Source organism: Triturus cristatus, chromosome 7, assembly GCF_964204655.1.
Source record: "Triturus cristatus chromosome 7, aTriCri1.1, whole genome shotgun sequence".
In the NCBI taxonomy this organism is placed as follows: Eukaryota; Metazoa; Chordata; class Amphibia; order Caudata; family Salamandridae; genus Triturus; species Triturus cristatus.
In genome coordinates this window covers 910,684,352-910,711,782 of record NC_140590.1, presented here as the reverse complement: position 1 = coordinate 910,711,782, position 27,431 = coordinate 910,684,352, and the positions used below count along the sequence as shown (strand labels likewise).

General features: G+C 43.5%; 1 protein-coding gene across 6 annotated transcripts in view; it reads right to left on the bottom strand.

Moving 5' to 3' along the window:
- The window catches only part of TENM2 (teneurin transmembrane protein 2), a 2,740,530-nt gene that overhangs the window by 336,708 nt on the left and 2,376,391 nt on the right, over positions 1-27,431 (bottom strand). For all 6 annotated transcript variants that reach the window (XM_085617838.1, XM_085617837.1, XM_085617839.1 and 3 more), the window contains one exon: positions 7,288-7,482. In XM_085617838.1, the coding sequence (XP_085473964.1) occupies positions 7,288-7,482 (195 nt within the window). The remainder of the gene's footprint in view (positions 1-7,287; positions 7,483-27,431) is intronic.

The window sequence follows — 27,431 nt, the reverse complement described above, 5'->3', positions numbered from 1 at the left end:
TTTATTTTTCATGCAACATTCATAAATAAAAAGTTCTGTTTAGATCTAAACAGAACCTCACATATGAGAAATGGGTACATGTCACAGAGATTATTTGCAGTAATATTAGTGAGTCACAGGATATGGACGCGACCCCGAGGATCGAATCCTGGTTTCCATCACCAAAGTCGGCAGTCTAGCCGACGGACCACATCCTCTCCTGCTGAGCAGGCCCAGGAAAGAGTAGTCCGTCTGCTCCAGAGTCCATGCTTTCCCCGAGGTGTTGAAAGTGGATGCACTTTATGCAAAGGAGGTGGGAATTTCAGACACTGCTAAGCACCTGGTGTTTGTGGAAGGTCATTTTGACCTTTCTTGTCATCCTATTGTATCATTTCAGTTTTTCCAGTTCGCTTCTCCCGAATACATTTATCATTGCTGAGTCAAAGTAATTTGAAATTGTCTGAAACTTTCACTTCTTTTTAAATTGGGACATTGCACTTTTTAGCAACAAAGTTTACATGTGTTGTATGCTGGTTGTGGCCATCAATGCAGAATACTGTATTATATTTCCAGTGGTGCAGTGCATCGCTTCAGGCTTTAATCAGGGACACAGTGACACCAGAGACTAGTGACACCCACTAACTGAGAACCATCAGGTGTATTCATAGATACCTGCCTGCTTGGCCATGGGGACTCGTTTCACTGCATTGAAGGCTTACTGAAGGGGCCCTATGTTTAAAGCACCTGCTCTATAAACCTTTTTGTTCAGATAAAGAGGAAGTTGGTAGTTTTTTCCTCCGCGAGGGAGCCGTTTAACATTTTGACTGTTGGCCCACTCTCAATTCCGTTGGATTTCCATCACTGTGATCCAGTGGTACTATGGTGGACAGACCGCTGGATCAGGGGTTACTGTTGCCAAAGCCAGCGGAGGCTCTACCGAAAGTAACTAACTTGTTCCTCTGACTCTAAATAGAGTGAGAGAACCGTGGGATTGTCAGGGCACAGGACACCCAGCATTTAGAGTTAAAACTTCACTGATAAACCCTAAATAAGGCCCTAAGCCTTTCGTAAATTTCCAGTACTAGAACTGGAACCCCTGACCCTAAGTCAGATGCTTTTACCACCACAGAAAATCCTCTCTGTGTAGGGGTTAGGCAGAATAGCAGATCTGTATTGTATTTCATAACTCAGATGCTGGCTGTCATGCTGGTCCAGTTTTGCGAAGAACCTGAATTCATTACAATTTATGTAAAGGGTGTCATTTATCAATCTGGCCGGCGTCTCTCCAGCACGGCAACGGAGTAATTTAATCTGTTGCCCTGGTGGAACAACGGGACATTCACTTGAATATAAATTGGGCTCTAAATCCAAACTTAGAAATCTTCACCTCTGCTTCGTCTAGCAGCTCTTCGATGACGACACCTCCTCCTCAGATACCACCAGCTACCTTGCCCCGCTAAACATTACCATCTCAGACATTTTTCTTCAAATATTCTTCTAAGTCCAAAAGGAAGTGGGGACCGGGCCCAACCCCAAAAAAGTGGCTGGTCATAACTTTTAACTTTGACCTAGTCTCGCACATCTAGGTGTCCGCAGTTGGTGCTTTGATCTTTACACCAGTTTTTACGAAAAAGTTTTAAAATTCACAAATTCAGTTCTGCTGAGTTGCAATATTGTTGTTTTAGTGTCAAATATTTTAATAAGGTTTACACAATTTTTTTAAATTGGTGTGATATTTTTTGGTGTGTTTTTACCTTATTACTGTTTAAGTGCTGCATACATACTTTACACATTGACTCTTAGTTAAGCCTGACTGCTTTTGTGCCAAGCTTCCAGAGGATTAAGCATAGGTTAATTTAGTGACCTTTTGTGATTCACCCTGACAGCGGTTGCAATTGTTGGCTGCGACACCCCCCTCAACCAAAACCCACTTTCTAACAATAATGAGCTGTTGGTGAAGAAGGCGTTGGTGTGTCCAAATACTTTGCTTCTTTTGGAGAGTCGAACTTTCATTAGTAAGTCGATCTCATGTACCTGGCAGAATAAGTACATAGATGGAATAGGGATGTTTCTAAGTTAATTTGTGGATGTGATCGAAGTGTCTTGCTGTTACAACTTCACCACTTTTTAAGGACTACACTTTTACAGTGACCAGAACTGTACTTGGTTATGCATGGATCACAGTTTGGGTTTCTTAAAAACCTTAAGAATAAGTACACTTGCCTGTCTTGTACCTTATTGATGTTTTAATTTCAGTCTGTGGGATGAATGCATTACAGTCAAAAATGTCATAACAAGCTGAATGTTGAGAACGTATTATAGAATCTGGCCATGTTGGACTTGAAGCATTACTAAATGAAATTACATGACTTTGTCATTCTAATCCAGATACTGTAAATGATTTTGTAGAGCGCTCCCAGGGTACACAATTGAGTGAAGTAACACCCAAGAAAGTTATACAAATCGGATATGTAAGGGTGATCACATAAAATATGGGAGGATAATTATCTGAAAGGACCTCATCCAGGTATTCTCACTTAGTCTGTATGCCTTTGTGGTCAAGATAAGGCTAGATTTCCATAGGTAGGACTTGCTTATCTTGTGTTGTCTTCAACATTGTCACACTAGATAACATTTTGCTGCGTCACAAAGTCTGAATGCACTTAAAGGCTGGCCTAACTTGAGCTCCTTGCCCTACCATGTTTATCTAATACATCAGCAATATTTTGATTACAACGATAAATGGATTCAAATGTTTTTTTTTATTCCTTAAGTGTAATGTGGTTTTATCTGCTGTTAGACAACCCACTCTAGAGATGTCAATGCATTTAGTCCTCCTACCAAAGGTGGGTTCAGAAATTCACTATTACAGGCCTCTCTGATCAGGCTGCGGGGAAGCTAGTTCACAGCTCATATCAAGGCAGTGGAGTTTCTTCCTCTTTGCCTCCCAAACCTCTCCTAAAAATCTTAAGTGGCAATAAGTGGGTATGGAACAATCAGATACCAATGATGGAGAAAGGAAAGGAGACAGAAACTTCAGCAATGTGTACAGGAGGATCAATTTTCCTGAAATTTCCTGTATGATATATAGAAACCAAAGTTATAAAAACCCTGGTGCCTTATTTCCACAAAGTTATATTCAATACTTTTTTAATTCTAAAATGATGACCAAGACCCATATGAAGACAGGCAAGATTTTTTGCGGTCAAACATACATAATGTCTTTGATCTTTGTTAGTACTTCAATACATCAGATTTTTCCTTCTACGCAAGAATCTCTATCACAAGCTGTAGATAGCCCTAGACTTTTGTCACATAGTCATCTTTATAGAATGTTCTTTTTTTCACTGTGTGTTTGCACTTTTGTCCCACAATCAAACCCTGCTTTATGAATCCAAAGAGGGCTTTCTGTATCCACAAGTAGGCAGCAGTGTAAGCACCAAAGTAGCAACATAGTACTGGATTTGTAATGAGCTCCATAATGCCCAACACATTACCTTATAAAGAATATAAACATTCAACAGCAAGAAAACAGAGATGCTAAAGCAACAATTCACTGTGAAAGAAGTCCTGTGCAGGTTTGCATAAGAAGGAAACATGGTGGACAGGGCACACAAAAAACAATTGGCAATTTCCATAGAAATAGAAGCATGGACTGTATAATGGACGGCTAGAGGAAGACAATTGTGAGTGCAAGTAGGGAAACCCACAAAGAGTATACAATGAGGAATGAGGAGAGAAATGGGTTTAAGTCTAGAGGCGAAAAAGGAATGGTAATATGTTTCATAGACAACAAAGGCAGTAGATGTCAAGGACAGAGATGTTCCATAAATTCATGTGGAATTGAAGGATGTATAATATCTTTAAACATTACATTTCAGCAGAATGAATTTGTTTCTTTTTAAATACTCAAATGATCCGGTATTGCTCTACTGTTGTGAATGCAGAACATATTGAGGGTTAACACCAGATGAACAAGCTGCTGTTAACTGTCCATTCACTTATATTATGTTGTGGCAAAATAGCAACAATGTGGAAATCAACAGCATCCCATTGTTGCAGAGGTTTAAAGTATAATTGGTAGTTCCAACTGGTAGTAGTTAAACTGATTAATAAAGACTCTGTGAAATTATCAGGATGCAAATTTTAAAATGAAGTTATAAATAAACACTCGCCCAAACCTATATTTCTGATATTCATGTTTCTCTGTTCTCATTCCCTCTTCTGTTTCTTCTTCATTGGTAACATGTTGAACTATTGTGCCTGTCTCAGGTTCTGGATGATTGTCTCTCACTCATTAGTTCACAACCCCTCAGTCTGTTTTAGAGGCAGAAATATGGACTCTTTTGACTAAATCTGCTACTTTTCTCCTTCTTTACCAATACATTTGGTTTGTCCTACTTTTTTGTCATTATTCAATTTGTCTTTTTATTCTTAGATTTTCCTTTCTTCCTATAAATCTACCTCTGCTTAAGAAACTCTTGCTGGATCTCAATTGATTTATTGAAGTTCTAATTGATATCTTTTTTCAATATCTATCCAAAGATATTGAAGTTATTGTCTTTGGCCAGGTCTTGTCCGTTCTTAAGTTCAATTCCTTGCTACATACTTGCCATGAAGAATAGTTTTCCATTTTTATTCTCTCTTCTGCGGCTTTTGACAAGAGGATAATTTTTTAATGTATTCTCTTTGTCTTTTTGGTATCATTCTTAAATGGTTTTGTTATTCCTAAATACTTACTTTGACAACTTCAGGCTATTCAAAATGAATGCATCTGCCTTTTGTATTCTTTTCCTTATGAAGAGTATATCTCCACATAACTGTTTCAACCCTGTTAGCTTCCGTTCTCAATACAATTTATGTTTTGTTTTGTTTTATTTCACCATCTTTACAGCTCCATACTCCTTTTCTGTGCTCATTGGTCTCACTTTTACATTGTCTCCCTCTGTGCATTCTTTCTGCTTCAGTGTTTCTCTCATCTGTCCAGCGATCTCCTTGTACTGCTTCTCAATTTGCTTATTCAGTTTCTTGATTCTCAAATGAGCTTCCTTTTTAGGGCAAGTCTAGGCAGCCCATACGCTGTCTTTTTCAAGACATGCTGTAGCTACTCTGTGGGCTTCAAGGACACCCATCATTTTTCATTTGAACTTCTGTGTGCCATTTGGAAATGCTTGTTTTCAGTGGTGCATTGCTTCTATTAGTCTTTCCTTTTGGTGTATGGTTCCCTCAAATGGAGACTGACCCTATTACATGTAGTAATTCCCTCCAGTTTATTTAGTTTTAGCAGACTATTATTTTTGTGTGTCTCGGCTCATATTTTCATAGTGAGTGTGTGTTTACCAAGAGATTATCACATAGGGATACTCGTCTCTATAGATAAGGTTTGCCTCATGTTGACACTTCCCTATTAAACTGCATTACTCCGAAGTCGGTGCAATTCCTTTGGTCTTATTCACAGTTATTTTCTATAAAAGAGCTCAGTCCTGAAGGTGAACTTTGCAATTCTTGTGCCGCACATGCCTTCGGCTTCTGTGTAAGTAATAGACCCCACTCTCCACAGCAAAGAGGGCAGGCTGGTCAGCTCCTTTCTCATGTCTGTGAGCATCGCACGCACTACGCTTTACGTGTCTCTCACATACTATGGTTTGTCTGCTTGTGAGCACCTCATGGTCTGCTCTGTTGTGACCTCATGCGGCGTACTTATTTGTAAGCTTTTCTCACACAATACACTCTGCCATGTCATGGGAGCAGCTGTTGTTTGCTGCACTTATTTTTTTTCTGGGCACGGGGAGAGCTGACGCTGAGACTCAAACCAGATTCCCCAGTTCCAAAGTTAGCTGGATCTGGAAGTTATGCCGCATGTTTGTGTTTTCCTATCTCAATAACCCAAGATCCCAGAACACAAACCAAATGCCAGAACCTGGATAAGCTATTCTCTGTTGTCATGGCACCATGCAGGCTCTGAGTATGGTGATTCATGGTGGAGCTCACATCATGTACAACTGTCCACAGTTTATTTATTTGTTAGGGAATTTCAAATAAGCAAGTTCAAACCAGCAATGCAGTTTTGCACATCTTTGCACATGACTTCATGTTGTTGTTTTCTCTTGAGGGTAAAAGGGCAGCCATCATACAACCGTGCAATGGGAGAAGGTCCCCTTGATGGAGGGACTGAATTAATCTGCCTTCCCTTACTACTGTTGAAAATGAAGCATTGCGTCCCTAGTGACATGAAGGCATAAGATGCTCAAAATCAATGCCTCACCAGGGGCGTGCATGTAAACATTTTCTAACCATCTAAACTATGTTAAAGTAAATAACCTTCATAATAAACACAATGATTTTCCGTGGCTCACACAAGCAAAGTGGCCTGATGAAATAGTGTGTTCGACAAGCATGAATCATATTGCATGACCCAGTGTGAAGTAATTATATAGCTCTTCAATCTCTGGTGCTAAAACACCAAAGACAATGTGATGCATGGCTAAACCCTCATAAGGTCCCAAAGACGAGACCTATTGGCTATGCCAAACTTGTTTAATTTAGATCAGCTCTGCACTCATTTATTTTTAAGAAATTACCTGCTAATGAAGCTTGTCTGTATTTTGAAATTTGCTCTAAATGTGCTTTCTAAACTCTTGTACTAATTGCCATTGTAAAGCCTTTTGATAAATGTACTAAACTAAATAAATAACACATTTTTGGAATATCTTCACAGACAATAGTGGCAGGATTTGTTGGATTAAATTTAAGGAGAGTTAGATTTTGCATTCTTACAATGAAGGTTCTTCTATCACTCGGGACTGATATTGACTCTGTCTAAGTATAATTAAATATGTAGTCTTTTAAAACTTCTATTTAATTGCCATCATTTTGTATTTGACAATTCTATTTTTCAAAACTCCTAATAGTTTTAATATATGTTTAAAAAGTTGCAATTTTGTAGATTGTGAAATAACTACTATATTTGTAAATTAGTAGTGATTATTTACAACAGTTTTGTCTATGATGACATTGATTGTTTGCTGCAACAATGCCCATATTGCATGGAATTTTGCTGAGCAACTTCAGATTGAATAAATTAAATCTCCTTTTAAAAATGGAGAAACATAATTAAAGTTCAGCAAATTTCGGATACTTCATTATGAGGAAGTTATACCGGTGTCTACAAAATCTTCATATATAGAGCCAGAATGTCTTCTTAAGTACAGTCATCATAAGCAAAGTTATCCGAGTGCTTCTGCAGACTCAGATATAACATTTTCAGGATCATGCTTTGCTGGGACCGCGCAATGCAACAAAACTCACCTTCCTCGCAGTTTTCTCCTTTGTAGCCTGCGTTGCACACACAGTTTCCTTCGACACAAGAGCCATGCCCTCCACACGAAGGATCGATGCATTGGTTGCTGGACACATCACACTCTGGCCCTTTCCAACCACTATAGCATATGCAGCTTCCTTTTGAATATTGGCCATTCCCACTACATAGCACTGGACAGGCAGCTGCAACGAGGAAAGCAAAACACTTAAAGCACTTGTTGCATCTCACAAGTATGCTTTTCTATACACTTACATACATAAGTTAATAGCATCTAGTGACAACATTTGCAATAAATAGACCACAGATTAGTGATATGCATAATTAAAAGGTGAGGTGTTTTTAATGTTTAAATAATTTTATTTATGCTACATATCTTTCTGGTTCCAAGTTAGACACCTCTCATTTGTCTACCGTAGGTCATTTCTGGCTTATGAACTATTTCTAATACTAGTGGTTAGAGTACTATATATTTAAAAGTTTTAAAACAGCCTCCTGATGAATATCCCTTAGGTATGGGTTGACCTGTGATTATTACTTTAGTTTGTATCAAAAACCAAACCAAGGTTGTTCACTCAGCTCATTACATAAAATAATGAAAACGTCGGACTAAAAAATAAATATATTGGAACTTTAAAAATCAGGTTATCGATTAAAATAAATTAAAATAAATATTCTGATGCGAGAATACTTTGCATGGTGTTTCCAGCAGAATTTCTCACTCTGTTTTGAAGTTCAAAAGCAGACAGACAGAATGTGTAATAATCTTGACCGATATGGCCAAAATGTGAAAGGATACTGCTTGTGTTAAGATTGACCATATGAGGGCTGCAACGTTTATGCAATGAGTATGCAAAACATCCCTAAATGCATTGCGTGTCTCATAAATGTCATCAACAATTTCTTCTCTATTGCCATCTGCAATACATTGAGGATAAGTTAAGTTCTGTAAAGAGCTTCATTCCATAATTTTTATGAGAGCTTTTGAGGCATTAGCAGTAAATAAACTGATCATTTTTCAGAGATTTATGTTTATATTTTTTACCCACGTACATTGTCTTACAGTTTGTATCAAAAGTCTTTTGGGTTCAGCCTTTTTGTTATTTTTGCTCGTTTGTTCACTGTCACACTTGCATTTCTATTTTGGTTTATTTGTCTATTTCCTAAATCTTTATGTTTACCAGGGCATTCCTTGTCTCTGGATCTTGAGTTTCTTTTACAGTGACAACAACTGATGGTGTTGGGGGTTTGTGTAGAAGGTGGTAATGAATTGTTGCTCATGTAAGGGTGTTATTTCACTTGAAGAAAGAATAAGTTATTGAAGAAAGAATATTTTTTGACAGTATGAAGCAGATAAGGGACTTCTGAACTCTGGGGCCATATCAGAATGCTTAAACATTCTTATTTCATCCAGTTTAAATACTGTAATTTCCAGCCCTCAACAAGCCATGAAAGGTGAGTCTGAGAATATTTGTTTAAAGATAAATGACTGGGTATCCATGTGTGATTTTTGTGACTCATCGAAGTACTTTAAACATTAGCTTTAGCATGCTTTCTGTCACCGGACTTCCTTGGACAGGCAGCTGCAACGAGGAAAACAAAACACTTAAAGCACTTGTTGCATCTCACAAGTATGCTTTTCTATACACTTACATACATAAGTTAATAGCATTTAGTGACAACATTTGCAATAAATAGACCACAGATTAGTGATATTCATAATTACAAGGTGAGGTGTTTTTAATGTTTAAATCATTTTATTTATGCTACGTATCTTGGTGGTTCCAAGTTAGACACCTCTCATTTGTCTACCTTAGGTCATTTCATATAAGAATGCTTAAACATTCTTATTTTATCCCGTTTAAATACTGTAATTTCCAGCCCTCAACAAGCCATGAAAGGTGAGTCTGAGAAGATTTGTTTAAAGATAAATGACTGGGTATCCATGTGGGATTTTTGTGACTCATGGAAGTACTTTAAACATTAGCTTTAGCATGCTTCCTTGATAATAAGGGTCAGCTAGGATATTACAGTCCTTCAGTTTCTTTCAAAACTGTTTTATTTAGAAAGATTGCATGTTTTTGTAAAGTATGTCTTCAGGTCATGTTTAGACTCAAAAAGACCCAAACTCATTCACTTTTACTCTTTGACTGCAGTCTCACGATTTTTGCCATCTAGACTGTGTGTGTTCAATTCATAGAGTAGTACTTTAACAATTTTTACAACAGTGAATTTCTTAGTTTTTTGGGGGGGAAGATCCTGTCTCTTTTTCCATCTTTTTGCAATACCCTCCCTTTTTGATGCACAATAGTATTTAATGGTGGAAGAGACACACCCACACACATGCACACAAACACACACACACACACACACATACACCAACATATCTATATATCTATGATTATATATAGATATATATATGTATACATATGCTTGTCTGGACTGCTGCAGTGTGTGTCTGTTTGCTTTCCACTTGCAGTCTCCCGTTTTCTTTCATAGTTTGGGATGTCTTTTCAGAACAAGGAATCCTATTCCTTGAAACCTCAATAAATAAATAACAGAAAACTTCCCTTTACAATCCGCTTTACAATCACCGTGCTGTGTCTCTGCCATTCAGTGTTGTAGAGGGAGAGGAAGGATTTATTCCAGTCTATAGTGAAGCCAGCATAGGATCTGTAGCCACCAATAGTGACAAGAAGTCTGCAAATGGAGGTATGGAGGTCAGCCACAGATAAGAGTATGTCATCCATGATAATGCTATACACTGCCCCTAGTTTGAGGTTCTTTCTGAACCCAACGTGCTAGGGGCTCAACTGCTAATGCAAAGAGCAAAGGAGATAAGGAGCAGGCTTGTCTAGTGCCCCAACCTAGTGAAAATATGTGTGATAATAGACATTTATCCTAATGGTGGCAGTCACATTTGAATATAATAAAGTGGCAGGTCAGAAAGTAACAACCTTCTCTTATCACCCTCAAGACCACACACCGGAGCCCATGTGCAATTGCATTGAATTCCATCTCAGCACTGACGAACTAGATTCTAAGAAGTCCCTTTGAGGCGTTTTCATAATTCATACAATCTGAAGGCCAGAAATATTTATTCCTGATGGTCGTAGTGAATAAAAGCTGATTGGTCCATAGAACATAGGTAGGAGCTTATTTGCCAATATTTTCTCTAAAATTGTGGTTTCCATGTTAAGGAAGGAAATACGCCTACATAAAGTACACTTTTCTGTGGGTTTACCCAGTTAGTGTGTCCAATTTATTTTGGAGGAACTTGTGTCTGCAGACAAGAATTCTACTTCATTTGGTCCATGAAAGAAGTGAGACCATTCAGGGAAAATTTTATGAGATAGTCTCTAGTAAAATTCAGTAGTCAGTCATGTTGGAACTTGTGTTGTCTTCTTTTTATTGATCCATTATTTTTTTCTGCTTTTATTGCATTGCTGATAGGCCTCTTTACGGCATTTCATTTTGAGAGCCAGAACTGTGTTCTCCTGCCAGCTTTTCCCCTAGCCTATTAATGCCCACATCTCCTATCCCAGTTATGGATTAAGTAGCAGAATAAAACAGATTGTTTCAATATACATGTTCATTAAAGACAAATTTGCAGATCTCTTGGGCTTTGTCAACAGCAGGTTTGGACTGGGAAGTCAAAGCAGCCCTGACAATTTTGTCAGCCCAGCTTCTGCCCCCCTCCCAGGGGGAGGGGCAACAAGTATGAAGCACTGCAGCTTTTGTTACTGGGGGCTGATATTGCAGCACCGCTGCAAAACCGCCCCCCCCCAGTAACAAAACTGTCCCCTACCGCTAAAAAGCCAGCCCCCACGCCACCGGCCTCCCGGAGAAACGCCCAATGCCCGCTATGGCCAGTCCAGCACTGGTTATACCTTCAAACATTTGTGACTATTAAGAAATAAACCTTATGATATGAACTAGAAATAGGACATAAAACATTACATTTTTTGTTTAGGATATTATTTCAATTATCCATATGTGAAGGAATACCACTCCCAAAACTACTTGCAGCGCATCTTCAAATCCATATATATTTCCCATAGTCTTCCATGGCACCCTCATAATCAGTGCTTCTTTGAGATTTGGGATTGTCTGACACTTCTCTGTGAAACTGAACTTCAAAATGTATGCTGCCACTACAATCTTGGTCCTGCGTCTGCTCTTTACTTACCATGGCGCATCTTTTCATAAAGTCCTTCTATGATGTCTACTTTGTGGAACAATGAAGATGCAAATAGAGTAATTGACAATTTATGCTCGAGGATACTAATATACTCTTTTGGTGTGCCTGAACAACAACAGCATATTCTTGCTACCCTATTATCTCTGAGCATTCCCGTTCAGTATTGTTGTGTTTCCAATAATATTTCTGTGGCTAAGCATACATTTGCAGCATCTGGAAATGTATTTCTGTTACATCTTCTCTAAGGGATCTCTCATCCCAGATAGTTCTGCAATCATGCTCTCTGCTGTGTCAACAGACACACTGTGTAGTTCAGCGGTTAAGCCATTGGCCATATAACAAGGAGGTCTCGATTTGAGCCTTTAACTCGTAGGTAAATTGGAGGGGCAGCTCCTCCGCTATGGTGGAGGAGTGTCGCCCCACTGCTTTTAAGCAGTGCGAGGAAGAACAAACAAAATAATAACTTATTAGCATTATATGTTTCCCGCCTCTTTTGCGGGTGGGTGGGTGGGAGAGCTGGGCTCCTCTGCTCTCGGAGCCGGGCAGCGAGTAGTGGTTTGCCGACTCCAAAGTGCACAATGACTGTTTGGTCGGCCCTCACGGGCCGCCCAAACAAGTCATGCCAAATTTTCCTGTACTCCATGCAGGCTGCATTACAGCCTGCATGGAGCACATGCCCACCCCTCCAGACCCTGGCTGAGCACCGTGTCACAGCACTCCGACCAATCACAACGCTGCATTGCAGTGTTCTGATTGGTCAGTGGGGCTTGGCTGCCTACTGATCCAAGACGAGGATAGCAGGAGCAACGGGACCTGGCGGCAATGTAAAGTTCTTTCTTTTATTGCGCATGCGCACCCCAATCCTCCCACTGCCCATGCGACTCCCCTGCGACATACCCCCCTGCGACAAACCCACCCACTAAATACCCGCATTAGCTCGAACTAACGAAATCTTAGGCCAGATCATGCAAACAGTCTGGTTTGTCTTGTGTCTACACTATGGGCCATATGTAGGTAATTTCTATTTACCGATTACTAAATTCCGAATTTTACTGATTCGGTATTTAAGAATCGGTAAATAGAATGTAGGTAAACAATCAGTACATTTTACCGATTCGGTAATATTCGTTACTACCGATTCAGTATTTACCGAATAGGTAATAAGGAATACCTTCCCATTCATTCCTATGGGCCTGGAGGCCCATAGGTATGAATGGGAAGCCATTCACTATTACCGATTCGGTAAATACCAAATCGGTATTAGGGGGAGCATATTCAAGGATGGCAGGGTGTCACATTGACACCCTGTTGCACCCCTGAATTGTGCATGTGTGCACATGTGGCGCACATACATGCCTAAGGGCATGTATGTCTGCCACATGGCACTTTTAACAAAGCACAAAATTGCTTTTGGAAAGGTATTCGGTATTTACCACCATCTTGTAGTTGGTGGTAAATAACGAATCCTTAAAACAAAAATGCACTCACTTGAGTGCTCCCTACATAGGATTTAAGGATTCGGTAATTTACCGATTCCTTAAAATAAAGAATCGGTAAGTTACCGAATCCTTAAATCCAGCCTCCTACATCGCAAAGGGCTAAATACCGGTCGGTAACGGGAAATTTACCGACTGGTATTAGCCCACCTACATATGGCCCAATGTCTTTCATTTAGTAAAAGTTAAGTTTATTGCATGAGTTGGCTATAGTTTGTCCAGAACCATGCTTGAACTGCTTTTATATTGCATGATGTCTGTACTGATACTGTAGCCTGATATTTTACTGGTGAAATGCATACTATCAGCAAAGAAAATTATCTAGAATGGAGAAAAAGAAATTTATTTTTAAAGAATGCAATTCTCTGCAGATTTTGTGGCAACCCTTGGAGTCACTGCGGGCATACTATCAGAACCATGGATATAATTTTGCCCTGCTGTAGCAATACCAGGGTGAGCATGTGACCCTACTCACTCACAGCCAATGAAATTTGATACCAGGTCTATTGAGAAGCTCTGACTAAGTCTATCATTGCTGTGGTGATCAGCAAGCTCTACTCGCCAACATCCTGGGAAATACAGTGGATGTGATATCAGGACAATGAAAATCTTCTGGGATAGTTCTATCCACGAGGATCATGTGATCCTACTCTCTCACAAACAAGGGAACGCAGTGGGTATGATAGCAAAAAAAACATAGAGATGCTCTGGGCCAGCTCTATCATTGCCGTGGTGATCATGTGGTCCTAACTTCTCACAACTAAAGAAATGCTGCGGGTATATCAGGACCGTAGTGATGGTCTGGACCAGCTCTATCATTACTGTGGTGATCATGTGACTCTAACTTCTCTCAACTAAAGAAGCGCTGCGGGTGTAACAAGACCATAGTGATCACCTAGGTCAGCTCCATCATTACCGTGGTGATCATGTGGCCCTAACTTCTCACAACTAAAGAAATGCTGCAGTATATCAGGACCGTAGAGATGCTCTGGGCCAGCTCTATCATTGCCGTGGTGATCATGTGGTCCTAACTTCTCACAACTAAAGAAATGCTGCGGTTATATCAGGACCGTAGTGATGGTCTGGGCCAGCTCTATCATTGCCATGGTGATCATGCGGCCCTAACTTCTCACAACTAAAGAAATGCTGCGGTTATATCAGGACCGTAGTGATGGTCTGGGCCAGCTCTATCATTACTGTGGTGATCATGTGACCCTAACTTCTCACAACTAATGAAGTGCTGTGGGTGTAACAGGACCATAGTGATCCCCTGGGTCAGCTCCATCATTACTGTGGTGATCATGTGGTCCTAACCCTAACTTCTCACAAGTGAAGAAATGCTGCTGGTGTATCAGGACCATGGAGACGCTCTGGCCCTGCTCTCTCAAAGCCAGTAAGATGCTATCAGTAGGATTTTGCAGAGCCAGGAAGATGCTGTGTCTGTGCTTTGTTCTCTCAGAACTATGCACTAATATAGGTATGCTGGCTCAAATCTGTGGAAATACTGTGGGCTTGTGCATTCAGCATCGTGGACATGCTCTAGATATGTTCTCTCCCAGCTACAGAAACGCTGTGGACATTCACTTCCAGAAGAATAGCGATGCTGTGGTCATGTTCTCTCAGACACATGGTGATGTTTTTGCCAGGATTTCTCAGAACCGGTGTGATCCTGTGAGCATCCTTTCCTAACACTGCGGAGATTCTGTGGCCGTGCTCTTTAAGAGTCGTAGAGATGTTTCGTCTGTTCTTTCTTGGACCTGTGGAGATACTATGGGGATATTGCTCAGCTTCACAGACCTGCTGTTTGAGTGCTCTCCCTAACCCAACACGATGCTGGTGCCATTTTCTCTGTGACCCAGAAACATGCTTTATAGGAAGAGCTCCTGGAAATGTAAAGATACTGTGGGCATCGTCACTCTCTAGCTAGAAACACTGAAAACTACTGTGTGCATGGAGAGCTGTTAGAATTGTTGACAAATTGATATATACACCACTTATCATTATCAGTAATAATCATAATTAATGATAAATAATCGGCAAAATAGTTCTGAGGGGTAAACACAGTGGGCTATGGAGTTAAATGACAAACATCTCGTGCAGGGGATCCCTCCGCTATAATTTAAACTCCAATAGCCACATTTACAGTGGGGAGAGAGCTATTCTACTTAGCCTTTCCGGCTGTATGCCTGTCACGCCACTGCTGCCTTCCAAAGCAAACATCTGCATGTATTATTAGCCACAAAGCAAGTGTATGAGGCACACTGCTTCTGTTATGAACAATCACTGTATAAACAACTCATGCATGAGCGCCGGTCTGTAATTTGGAACCATTCATCCAACAAAGGACAACAATTGCAACGAATTTAAGAAAAATGTGTTTTGCCCCAACCATAAAATAGAAAATCTTTTGACCGTTGTTCACCTACGTCAGAATCTGAAGCAGGGGTGGGCACGTTTCACCTCACCCCTTCCATAAGAGTTGTCTCTGCTTGGCAGAATGATAGGAAAATCCGAAACTTGCTTAGAAGTGGACATTTTGAGGGAAAAATTACGTCGTTAATATCAAGAGAATCCTTAGTTATGTAACTTTATTTTGGACATTTTTAGAAGAAATACTTTTACCAAACCATAACTGTAGCACCATTTATACTATTGATACAGAGCTAAAATGCGGGACTGTAAATGGGGAGGGGGGCAGTCTGTAGATGTTGTCAAAAAGTTGCATTTAGGAGAAAATATACTGTATGCATTCAGTGTAAATATATAGTGTCAAACAATATAAAAAATATACCCCCTTAAAGTATTTTCATGAATTAAAAAAAACACACACACACTCTCTTCTTTACCTTAGAAATGCTACCTCTGAGCTACAATCCACGCCCATCAAAGGCTCAAGATAATGGAAGTCAATACCTCTTTCTCCTCTTCATTGACTACGCATTAGGTCCACCTCTCCGTTATCTTAATTGACCACTAGTTCGACCTGACCCTCACATTATCAGACAAACAGTTCGACTGGGCAGATTCTCTAGTCGAACTCCACTCAGTCAATTTGTTGTGGAAGTTGAAATAATCGGGGTGCACCACGCCATGTTCCACAATGCATTATTTCTGCCTCCTGAGATTACAGTGGTTTTCACTTTTACTGTGATGGATCCAGTTGTGTTTTTTATTTTTGGTGTCCAATTGCTATGCGCTGGTTATTTTATTCTCTTCTAGAAGAAATCAGCGCTAAATGAATGATGGAGTTGTATATGCCAGTAGCTTCCCTACTATGAATATCAACAATAAGTATAATAATTTCTTGTTTTGTAAAAAAACAAAAATAAAATAAAAGTAAGTACAGGAGCCTGAAGTATTTCTTCTCAGCCAAGGCTGGCTTGATTTGATTCCTCGCATGCATCTTTCTTCCACTACAAGACACTTCTACAGTTAATACTACCAGTGGCGGCTCCTCAGCAATGGCGGAGGAGCATCACCCCACTGCCTGCTCAGAGGCAGCAAATTATTATTATTAAACATTTTTTATAGAGCGCGTAGTCACCCGGAGGTATCCCAGCGCTAAACTGTACAAATGTAAAATAAAATGATTTTCCTGCATTGCTCAATTTGCCGGCTCTTAGCCAGAAGTTGGGAGGGGCATGTCAGAGGCATGGGAGGGAGGAGGAGGAGTGTGACGTGCACTCCACTCCCTAAGTGCGCATATGTGTTTTGGCAGGCCGTCTCAGGCCAACCAAAAGACACATGCGCACTTAGGTTTTCTCCAGCCCAGCTGCATTGAGCAGCCAGGCTGGAAAAACCCCACACACTCCCTGGACTGAGCAGGACGTCTTTCTTGCCTGCTCAAACCAGGGAGGATTGGATGGGAGTCCGTCCCAGGGGTTGCAAGGACCTCACCAAGGAAGAGGATGAGAAGCGGCGTGACGCTGGAGGTGGCCATCGGCTGAAAGTAAGTTTTATTTTTATTTTATATTGTATTCCCAACCACCCCCCCGAGCGACGCCTCCCGTGTGACTCCACCCGCCTCACCACCCTCTGCTCATGGTGGCCTCTGCTGATTACCACTCACGTTATCTCATTACAGCAGGTTCTGTTTTAAATTTCTGCTCTCGCCCTTTGTCCCTGGTTTCCTGTCATTCTCATCCTCCTTCTACCCCCATTTATACAGTTCTCTCTCTTACTTTGTGTCGAAATCTTCCCATAAAAAGTCATTCCTGGCTCCAAAAATGAGTGCTGCCAGCCCCCACCACGTACAACCACCGGCACAAATTTAGCACTTGCATTTATACCAAGACGTTCATATTATTGCCAAAGAGAGTTATTGGGAATAGATACATTCTTTTACAGGTCGACAGGACTGCTGTCAAAACGCCACGCCTGTAAGTAAGGAAGCGGCAGAGATACACATTTCCAGTAGGACAAAAACCTCATCAGGTGCATCAAATCCCTGACATTCAGAAACCTTGAGGGAAAGCTGCACACGCTGACTTAAGCACTAAAGTATGGATGCTTTAATTAATCCGGGGTGATTTAATTGCTTCAGTTAAGTGGAAATCGGGTTAAAAATGATGCAGCGCATGCTGAGGTGTGTTAAAAACATGACATATGAGCAGGATGAATCGATAAATTAAAAGTGCACAGATGTTTTAATTAAACCCAGAGAAGTTAATGAAGACCACTAGAGACGTTTAAGCCTTATGATTAATTCAATTAATTTAAAATACCCGAAGAGAGCTACGGGGAAGCCTCTGTTTTGAGATTTATAAAAAGTTTGTAATCGATAAGGACTTAAGCTGTTCTTCAAATAATAGTGTAAAATTAGAATTTTTGCAACCTGCTAGCCTTTTTTCTTACAAAGCGTAAAATCAGTCCCATTAAATACACTTTCTTTCACTTTCACTAAGAAGGAAACACTACATAGAAAACATGATATAAAAACAGGATTTCCATGCTTTTTTTGCCAATTTTCCTTCCGAAGGCATCTTAATAGCCCATTTGTATTACCTAACTGCTTTCGAGAGATGACCTTTCGAGCAACACACACTTACTCTAGAGAAGAAAGATGGTAATAGGGACATACCAATGGTTGTATGATGGAACCACACATGCAATCATATCTCATGTTTTAACAACGCGGTCTTAACTACGAACGCGTCCTTACCACACATGCCTATACCATGCATGTCTTTACAACGAGTTTTGTTGTCAAGGCATGATTGATAAAAGCATATGCATGGTAAAGATCATACCCCTGTCCTGAGCTATAAAACCCGCCCCTCATCCCTGCAAACTACCCCACTCCCAGCTCTAAAAACGACCCTGATGCCGCCTTACACCCTATAACCCACCCTCCCACCCTAAAAACTACCCGAGCCCAGCCCCACCGCCCTGAGTCCTAAAACCGGCCCCCAGCACTAAAAACTACCTGACCCCCCACTCTGAGCGCTAAAACCCAGCCCTAAAAACTTACCCAACCCCAGCCCCCCCCCACCCTGAGCCCTTAAGCTACCACCAACCCTAAAAACTACCCCAACTCCCCCGCCCTGAATCCTAAAACCTGGCCCCCAGTCCTACTTACCAACCGGCATCCCAATCCTTCATGCCCTGATCACCTTCTCTTGCCCCTTCCCATCTCTGCGCCCATCCGAGCTGAATCTAGAACGTGGACTGCCTTTACCGCGCATATGCGTGGTAAAGGCAAGCGTTTAACACTTACGATGTAATGGAACACGTCGTTCCACCCATGCTGTAAATGCCATTTCCCCATACCAATTACTTGTTATAAATCATGGAGTGTCTACATTAATATTAATTGTTTGGAGATACAGAGGTAAGTAAGCATTAGATAATATCTCAGAACCCAACCTACTGGCAACTGACAAATTAAAAAGGGGGCAGATTAAAAAGAGGGGTTTGACCAGAAGAGGAAGCAAATTAAAATCTGAGGTTAGTTGCCAGGACCCGGATCCATCAAGCTGAGCTTCAACTCCGCTTGCGAGTACTGACGGGCCTCTGGTTATGTCCTTTCTTATCAATGCCTGCTGACTTTACAGGAGTCCCTGTGCCAGCAGAGTTATAGGGCAATTTGAAAACATTCTTAAGAACCCTTTTTAGACTTGCAGAGTTAGACGAGGGCAGAAAGACGTAGGCTGTCTCTACAAGGGGACCTCAAGCCTTTGATCCTCATGCAAGCAGTGGTGTAACTGGGCTGCAAGAAACACCTTTTAGATAAAACCAAAAGACCAGTGGTCTGTCACCAGTTTATAGGATCAGTTAAGTTGAGAATCACCACAGAATCATTTATTTATTTGGAGTTATTTTGTATCACATTTTCACCAGAGGCAGGTGTCATTGTGTTTTACAGAGCACTTGAAGCCAGCAGAAAGTATGGGTGTAATGTTTTAAACACAAAGTGTCTCACTGCAATGAGCCCTTTATTTGGTGCATTGATCCTTTCGGCTGGCATGTCTTATTCTGATGGTTATTTCATGTTTTTCACCCAGAAAAAGAAATAACATGCAGACCTGCAAATAGAAGGTCCTGTTTGGCATGCACTTCCCCCATCTGGGACATATCACTGGCCGTTTTGCACTGCCGTTTACCATTTGATGTGAGCAGGTGGGAAATTGTGATGGATGATTACTTTGGGCCAGAGAGACCAGGAGAGGACACAAACGAGCAATGCAATGCTGGTGAGACGATTGTATACATCCGCCTAGTGCTGCAGGGACAAGCATTTCCCTATGTCAATAGACCATGACCAGGGTCCTACCAGATGTGGATCTACAACCGGTAACATTAAGCTGAGAGTTTCCAAAAACAAAGTTACTTGGCCTGGTATTTGTGGATCACAGAATCCAGAGTCTGTAAATGCAAAACAGCATAGAATTGCCCGCACTGGCATCCTTACTGGGGATACAGTGCCAGGTGACTCATAATGAGGTCCATAGAACGCTGTTTTTGTCAGTCAAAAACTACATCACGCATGTATTCATCCTTCTTTTGTTTCAAAATTCTTTATTGGAAGATTAAAACAATACAGTATATAGGAAAAGGAGAGATGGGGAACACAAGGTACCATATGTGAAATACTGCATGGAAAGACACAGTGCAAGAAGAAACAGAGCATTAGGTACATACCACGGGGTGTTACCACAAGGCAGGGGCCATTGAAGGACAAATAAGGGCAATATCAAGGAGGACTCGCAGGGCCACTCTCAATTAAGGGCTAGTGAGCTTCATCCCGACGGAAAGGTGCCAAGGTGAGTAGGAAGGTCTCTGTTTTATCCTTTAAGCTATAGATGACCCGCTCACAGGAGGCTGTCTGGTACATTTACGAGAGCCATTCATCATGGAAGGGGAGGGTGGGGGAATGCCAGCGGTGGATAATGCAGATCTTAGCAGTGGCGAGAGCCATAAGCAGTAGATGGCGTTTAAGCCAGGAATGGTCCAGAGAGGTCCCTAGGTCATGATGAAGGATCAAGGGAAGAGGCAGGGGTAAAGTGATTGGCAGGGTCTCGCTCAGCATTGTGACAACTGCCTCCCAAAAGGGACAGTCACAGAGGACGTGTATCAGGTCACTCCAGTTGTGGCAGGAGCACCAGCAATTTGCATGTGGTAACAAGCCCACTGCCCGCAGTTTTACAGAAGTCCAGTGCCAGTCATGGAATCACTTAAAGAGACAGAACATCAATCGTGCCTCCCGGCCCCTATATTCTAATGCCTCCAGAAGGCCCGCACAATCCTCTGGTTTATAATATGTTTGCCACGTGATACACAGACTATTTAGAAGGGGCAGAGGGAAAAGATGACGGTTCAAGTGGCCGTAGAAGCCAGACATCACCTGGCGGAAGCTGCCCCAGGTTCTAAGGTAGGAGACCACAGGAGAGGGCGGGAAGACCCAGGGCTGCACCCAGGCGTTGATTGAGGCAATGTCAGAGCTGCAAATATCACAAAGGACTGATGGGATAGGAGGCCAAATTCTTTGCGGAGTGCCATGACGGATTTAAGGGCACTCTGTTTGAGGAATTGAGGGAGGCTGTAGATGCCTGCAGAATTCCATGCCTACCAGATCAACATCTCGCCACCTATTTGACTACCAGAATTGCCCCATAATGATGCATGATAGTGAAGAGGATTCACCCCAAAGAGGAGGTGGGCCGTTGCTATGATTTGACCATGACTTGGAGAATTGGGTTGGTGAGGCTCGGCATAGATGCGCCACTCTTGTAGCGTGGGTGCAGTCCATGCAGGCAACTCAGAAGGGTGAACTCCAGCAGCACCCACTGTGGCGGATCCGGAGTCCCAGGAAGCACGCAAGCGACATGTGCCACTCATCCTTTATGACTCTTTAGTGAGATGTTGTAATCAAGCTTTAATTTGCATGTGAATAAGCTTTTACCTGCCCTAATTAAAGCAAAAAGATGGGTGTTAATCAATGGCAATGAGTACAGCCAACTCTTCTGCATGTCTTGCAGAATTCTATTGGGAAAAGATTTGTTAAATAATCACGGCATGTTCCTTTTCCACTCAATATTTTCTTTATAAATCCATAATTGTACTTTATATTTTACTCTTTTATCATATTAGTACCTCAAGCAATCAGAGGCAACTGTAAAGAGATAGTACGTTTTATACAAAATCCTATTACAAAATCTACCCCTCATCTGGGTCTACAGTAGGCATGGGAGGCCATCAACATTGAGCAGCGTCCTAGAGTGGCCCTACCTGGTGGTGCAGGGCCGTGACCTATCTTGGGCCGGTGGTGATGAGCAGGGCTACATTCAGAGAGGTAGCAGTGGATGAGGACACAGCAGTGGGTCGTAGGGGTGGCTCCTGGTGTCTGCACCCTGGGGACCATTGGATGGCCCGTATGACAAAACAGCAAGGAGGTAGGTGCTTGCAGGCCTGTGAAAAGAGGTAATGGTTTTGAATGTCTTGGTTCAAGGGTGTTGGGGAGACCCTGCTTTCCACACTGAAGTGGCTATTATAGGTTTTCATATAAACATGTTCTATGATGTGCTGATCTGGATCTTCTTGTCCGAACTCTCCAGGGTCCAAGTTGAGTGATGTATGGCAGAGTTCCATATCTGATCCTTGCAGGACCTTCAGATAGACTACGAACTCGACCATTGCAATTGTATGCATTTTTACAAGACAGACATTCATTGATGCTCCACAGGGACTCCATTGGTATGGCCCTGGAATTCATCCGCCTGAAAGCACAAGTAATGATGGGTCCGTTGCGAAGGGGAGGGATATCTCATCTTTGGAAAGCTTTAAGGATCAACTTCCCAGATCTTCCTGACCCCGTAAGAGCCAAATGGGAGGTGTGAGTGGGCCTGTTGGAAGACAGAGAATGGAGGGAGGCCCTTATGGCACTAAGGGAGATGGCAGCAATCTATGCCAGGCTTCACATGGTCCAGTTGAAATACTCGCATGTCACCTATCTGACCCTGACATGCCTGTGGAGGACAAAATGCCACCCCACTTCCACCTGCTCTTGGTGAGGGATGGAGGAATAAGACTTCTTCTATGTGGTCAGATCCTGCCCGGTGATCACAAAATATTGGGAAGTCATCTTTCATACTGTCTTGCTGGAATTGGAGAACTCCTTTGATCCGACACTGCGTGTGGCTCTACTAGGTTTGATGGACAACCTGGAAGGTACTGAGGTGAGCGGGCATTGATTGGCCTGGGAACTCTGCTGGCAAAGAGAGACATTGCTCAGATATGGAACTTGGCAAATCCTTCCCTATTGCCAGCCTGGTGGAGAGTGATGGACTGGTGCGCCAAACTGGAAGAACCAATTTATGTGGCGAGGGAATGTTCGTACAAGCACAAGAAAATCAAGGGCAAATGGTGGGATTATTATGGAGTGAACTGATATGCAGGTGATTATTTATGTGTTGTGTAGATACAGGCTGTACTTTAACAGTAACACTGTAAGAATTAACAAGCTTATTATTGATAAAAACATAAAAAGTGTGTTATATGAAAACAATCAAAAAGTCAAACATTAATACCCAAAACACAATTAGTATGCTCTAAATGTGAATCAGTTTGAGTAGGTGTTTGACTACCAAAGGTTGCTTACTCTGAAACATAAGGAGTTTGCCTGATGCATAAAGCAAACGTTACACCCACTGTCACTGGTTTACATTAACAGTAGTGATTTAAACATGCTTTGTACTCGTAAGCTGTGATGGTTTCAACTTTCAAGTGAAGACACCCCTTTTCGTACACCACCACCATGTTTGAGGGTGTTCTTTCCACAAGTCCTCACAGGAAGTGTATTCATTCCAGCCCTTGATTAGTGTAAATCTCCAACTGTATTGCAGGTGAGAATGGGCCATGAGAAAAGTGTGTTATTAAATGCAATCTTGTATGTTAGTGGGTGTTGACCAACTTTGCATGGCATTCCACCCTGGAAAGTCCACACTCAGGCCCCGGAAGCAGATCTGCTCTCAGGTAATATTACAGCAGAAAGATGGAAGATTGGAAACCAAAATCAGCCTTGATAAAAATTTTAAATTCAGTCCCACGTTACCCATGACGGGTAAGTTGTGCATAGTTTGATGATGGCATCCCCTCCGCCTCAGAAAGCTGCCACCTAGCCTACAGGCCAGCACAAAATGCCATGGTGGCAGAATGGCCATTCGAGAACTGAATATTGAATGTAAAGGAATTGCCTAATATGTGTAAATTCACATTTTGTGAGCACAAAATAGGACTTTTCACTCATAAATCATGCCATTTTTTCAAGTATGCTGAATTTAGGTGTGCCAATAGCTTTGTAAATCGGGCCTCAAATATGTAAGTTTGTAAAAGCATATACCATAAAGTTTCATTTCTGCAGGTACAAGCCCTTTGCCACTGTAAATAAGGAAACTAATGCACTAGACCAAGCAACTCTGTGTTGAATGTATTTTCCTCATTCCAGCAGATTAAAACTTATAAATTATATAATGTAGAGATATTCCTGGAGTCCAGGACTACTAAAGCACGTTTGGTCAAATATACAGGAAATGATCAAACACCTCTTCAGAATGAAGCAGAAATTCCTCAAATTTCAGATCACTATTTTCCAATCAATACATATGCCAACAATTGTAGTTATGGGAAATATAAATATAAAAGACAATGGTGCTTTCTGACATTAGTATAAGCCAAACCGCCTCTACTAAGGCTCAAATAAATATCAATGAGACGCATCTGGTGGGCAATGTTTGTCATGCAATGAACAGGGGAGGATACCGCCTCGTGGCCCATTCTGGTTTCACAACTGGTTCCAGGGGGGTGGGCATTCTGCTGCGAACCTCACTTCCGGTGGAGATCACTAAGATAGTCTCGGATGACAGAGGGCGCTATGTGTGTTTGATTGGGAGGTGGGAGGGGCAGCCCCTTGCCCTGGTTTCAGTTTACGTCCCCCCGGGCCTCCAGAACTCCACCTTCACCGACTTGGGTCGAATGCTGCTTGACCTTCCGGACAGCCTCCTGCTCATGGGCGGGGACTTTAATTCTGTGGTTTCGGGTGAACTGGATCGTCACCCACCAAGGACCCTCCCCGCTGCCCAGGCATGGCTGGGTGGGATGCTGGAGACCTTCGGCCTGGTGGATAGTTGGAGATTAATGCATCCGACCCAATGTCAATTCACCTTTCACTCGGGGGCGCATGGGAGTCTCTCTAGGTTAGACTACTTCCTTATGCCCGCGGCGCAGACTGGTCGGATTCGAGAGGTTAGGCACCTGGCGCGGGGTATCTCCGACCATTCTCCGCTGTGGCTTGTTTTTGACACCGGGCCGCGGTCTGCAGGGCGGATCGCTCCCATTAACCCATGGTACCTGCGAGACCCTACGACTCGTGACAGCCTGGTTAAGGCTATGGACCAATACTTCCTGGATAACGAGGGGTCGGTGTCTTCTGCAATGTCCCTGTGGGAAGCCTTTAAAACCGTGATCCGCGGACACGCCCTTTCCCAGATAGTGGTGGCTAAGAGGGTCAAGAGTGAGGCAGTGGTGAGGCTGGAGACTGACATCTTGGGGCTGGAGTCGGCCTTGGAGGCGAATGTTACTCCGGACGGGCTCCATGCCCTCAGCCTGAAACAGTTTGAATATAGGTCCCTGGTCACTGACGCGGCCAAAACTATGTATAGGGAGCAGCAGGGTCGACTGTACGATGCCGGGGACAAGGCGGGAAAGTTGATCGCGTGGCTGGACAGGAAGGAGAGAGTGAATCGTGTGGTCCCGGAGTTGCGTGCTGCGGATGGTGTGTGTGTGACGGAGCCTGACGAGATTGTGGAATGTTTTGCCGACCACCTCCGGGCTGTGTACTCCCCAGTGACTGACAGGGATGAGGACGACTCTCGCCTTCTACTGAGGGATATCGCCGTGCCCTGCCTGTCCGTTGAGGACCGTGAGCGGCTGGACGCCCCCTTGTCGGTGGATGAAATAGCGACCGCGATCCGCTCCCTTCGCTCGGGCAAGGCTATGGGTCCCAACGGTCTGCCCATTGAGCTATATAAATTGCGCCCTGACAAGCTTGCGCCCTTCCTCAGTCGCATGTTCCGTGAGTCTCTGGCGGCGGGTTCCCTCCCGGCCGATCAGCGTTTGGCCACGATAGTCGTTATCCCCAAGGAGGACAAGCCGCGAGATCGCTGTACTTCTTACCGGCCTATTTCACTGCTAAATGCGGAGCCTAAGATCCTGGCGAAAGTCCTTGCTAATCGTCTGTTGAGCGTAGTGTGCGATCTGATTCATCCGGACCAATGCGGATTCATCCCGCATCGTAACACCGCTCTTAACTTGCGGCGTCTTCATGGCGCCCTTGCCAGGGCGGAGCTCCTCTCCGAACCGGCCGTGCTGGTTTCTTTGGATGCCACGATGGCTTTTGACACCATCGAGTGGCCATTCCTCTGGGCTGTCTTGGCTAAATTTGGCTTTGGGGAAGGATTTATTGGCTGGGTGAAGCTTCTGTATACGGGACCCATGGCTCAGGTGGTGGTGAACGGGCGGGTCTCTCGGCCCCTTGCCCTCGGCAGGGGCACGAGGCAGGGATGCCCGTTGTCCCCTTTGCTCTTCGCTCTCGCCCTGGAGCCACTCGCGGCTTGGCTCCGCTGGGAGCCCTCGCTTCGAGGGATCCGGTGGGCCCCGGGCTTTGAAGATCGGGTTTCGCTGTATGCGGACGATATTCTCCTATATCTCACCTCACCGCGGCAGTCGCTCAACGTCCTCTTTGACGTTCTGACTTCCTTTGGGAGTAATTCGGGTCTCACGATCAATTGGTCTAAATCCTGCGTCTATCCGATCTCCGGTGGTCCTCCACTCCTACCGCCTCGGCTTCCGATCCAGGTATCACTGAGCGGCTTTAAGTACCTGGGGATATACGTTTCGCTGGACCCGGTGGCTCGCTATGAGCTGAATCTCCTGCGTCCGCTTCGGCGATTGCGAGAGGATACGGCCCGGTGGTGCAGGCTGCCCCTGTCCCCGCTGGGTGGGGCCGCGCTGTTCAAAATGATGTCCCTTCCCAGGTTCCTCTATGCACTCCAGAATTCCTTCGACGTCATCCCAGTGGCCTACTTTCGGGAGGTAGAGAGCCTGCAGAGGAGACTGGTGTGGGACGGGCGGGCGCGTATTGCTCTTGCTAAGCTTACTCTCCCCTGGTATGACGGGGGCATCGCGCTTCCCGACATTCGCAGGTATTATTGGGCCGCGCAGCTTTCGGCCATCAACCATGCCACGTATGCGCCTGGCCTGAACCCGGCGTATGAGATGGACAAGTTCCTGCTTCCCGGCGGGGACTATAACAGGGCGCTGTACTCCCGCTCGGCTGGCCGGACCCTTACGGGTCCTACTAAGATCGCTGTGCGGACCTGGAGGGCCGCCACTGCGGCCACGGGCTGGGGTGAGCGACTGACATGTGCTACTCCTTTGTTTGCCTCCGATCGCCTGGGGAGCCTCTGGACTACGAAGGGGTTTGACCAGTGGGACACGATTGGTATCAGCAAAGTGGGAGACCTGTGGCATAAGGGCGCGGTTAAGACTTTCGCGGCTCTTCAGGCCGAATATGAGCTTACGGACAGGGAGTTCTTCCGCTATGCCCAGGTTCGACACGCCCTGCTCTCGGTCTTTGGAGAGGGGACCACGATCCCGGTTTCCTCGCCCCTCGAGGACCGCATACTTGACGGACATGTCCCGGACAGCACTATTTCTTTAATTTATAAGAAACTGATTAATCATCGGGCTGACCTCTTGGTGCGCCTTCGGGAGGCTTGGACGGGGGATGGGGTGGAATTGGACGACGAGGACTGGCAGTCTGCACTGTCGTCCCCCAAAGAGGTCGCCATTCCAGCCCGTCTCCGGTTGGTACAGCTTAAGATTCTTCACCGGGTGTATGTGACGGGTCCTCGCTTGGTCTCGATGGGATATTCCGACGATG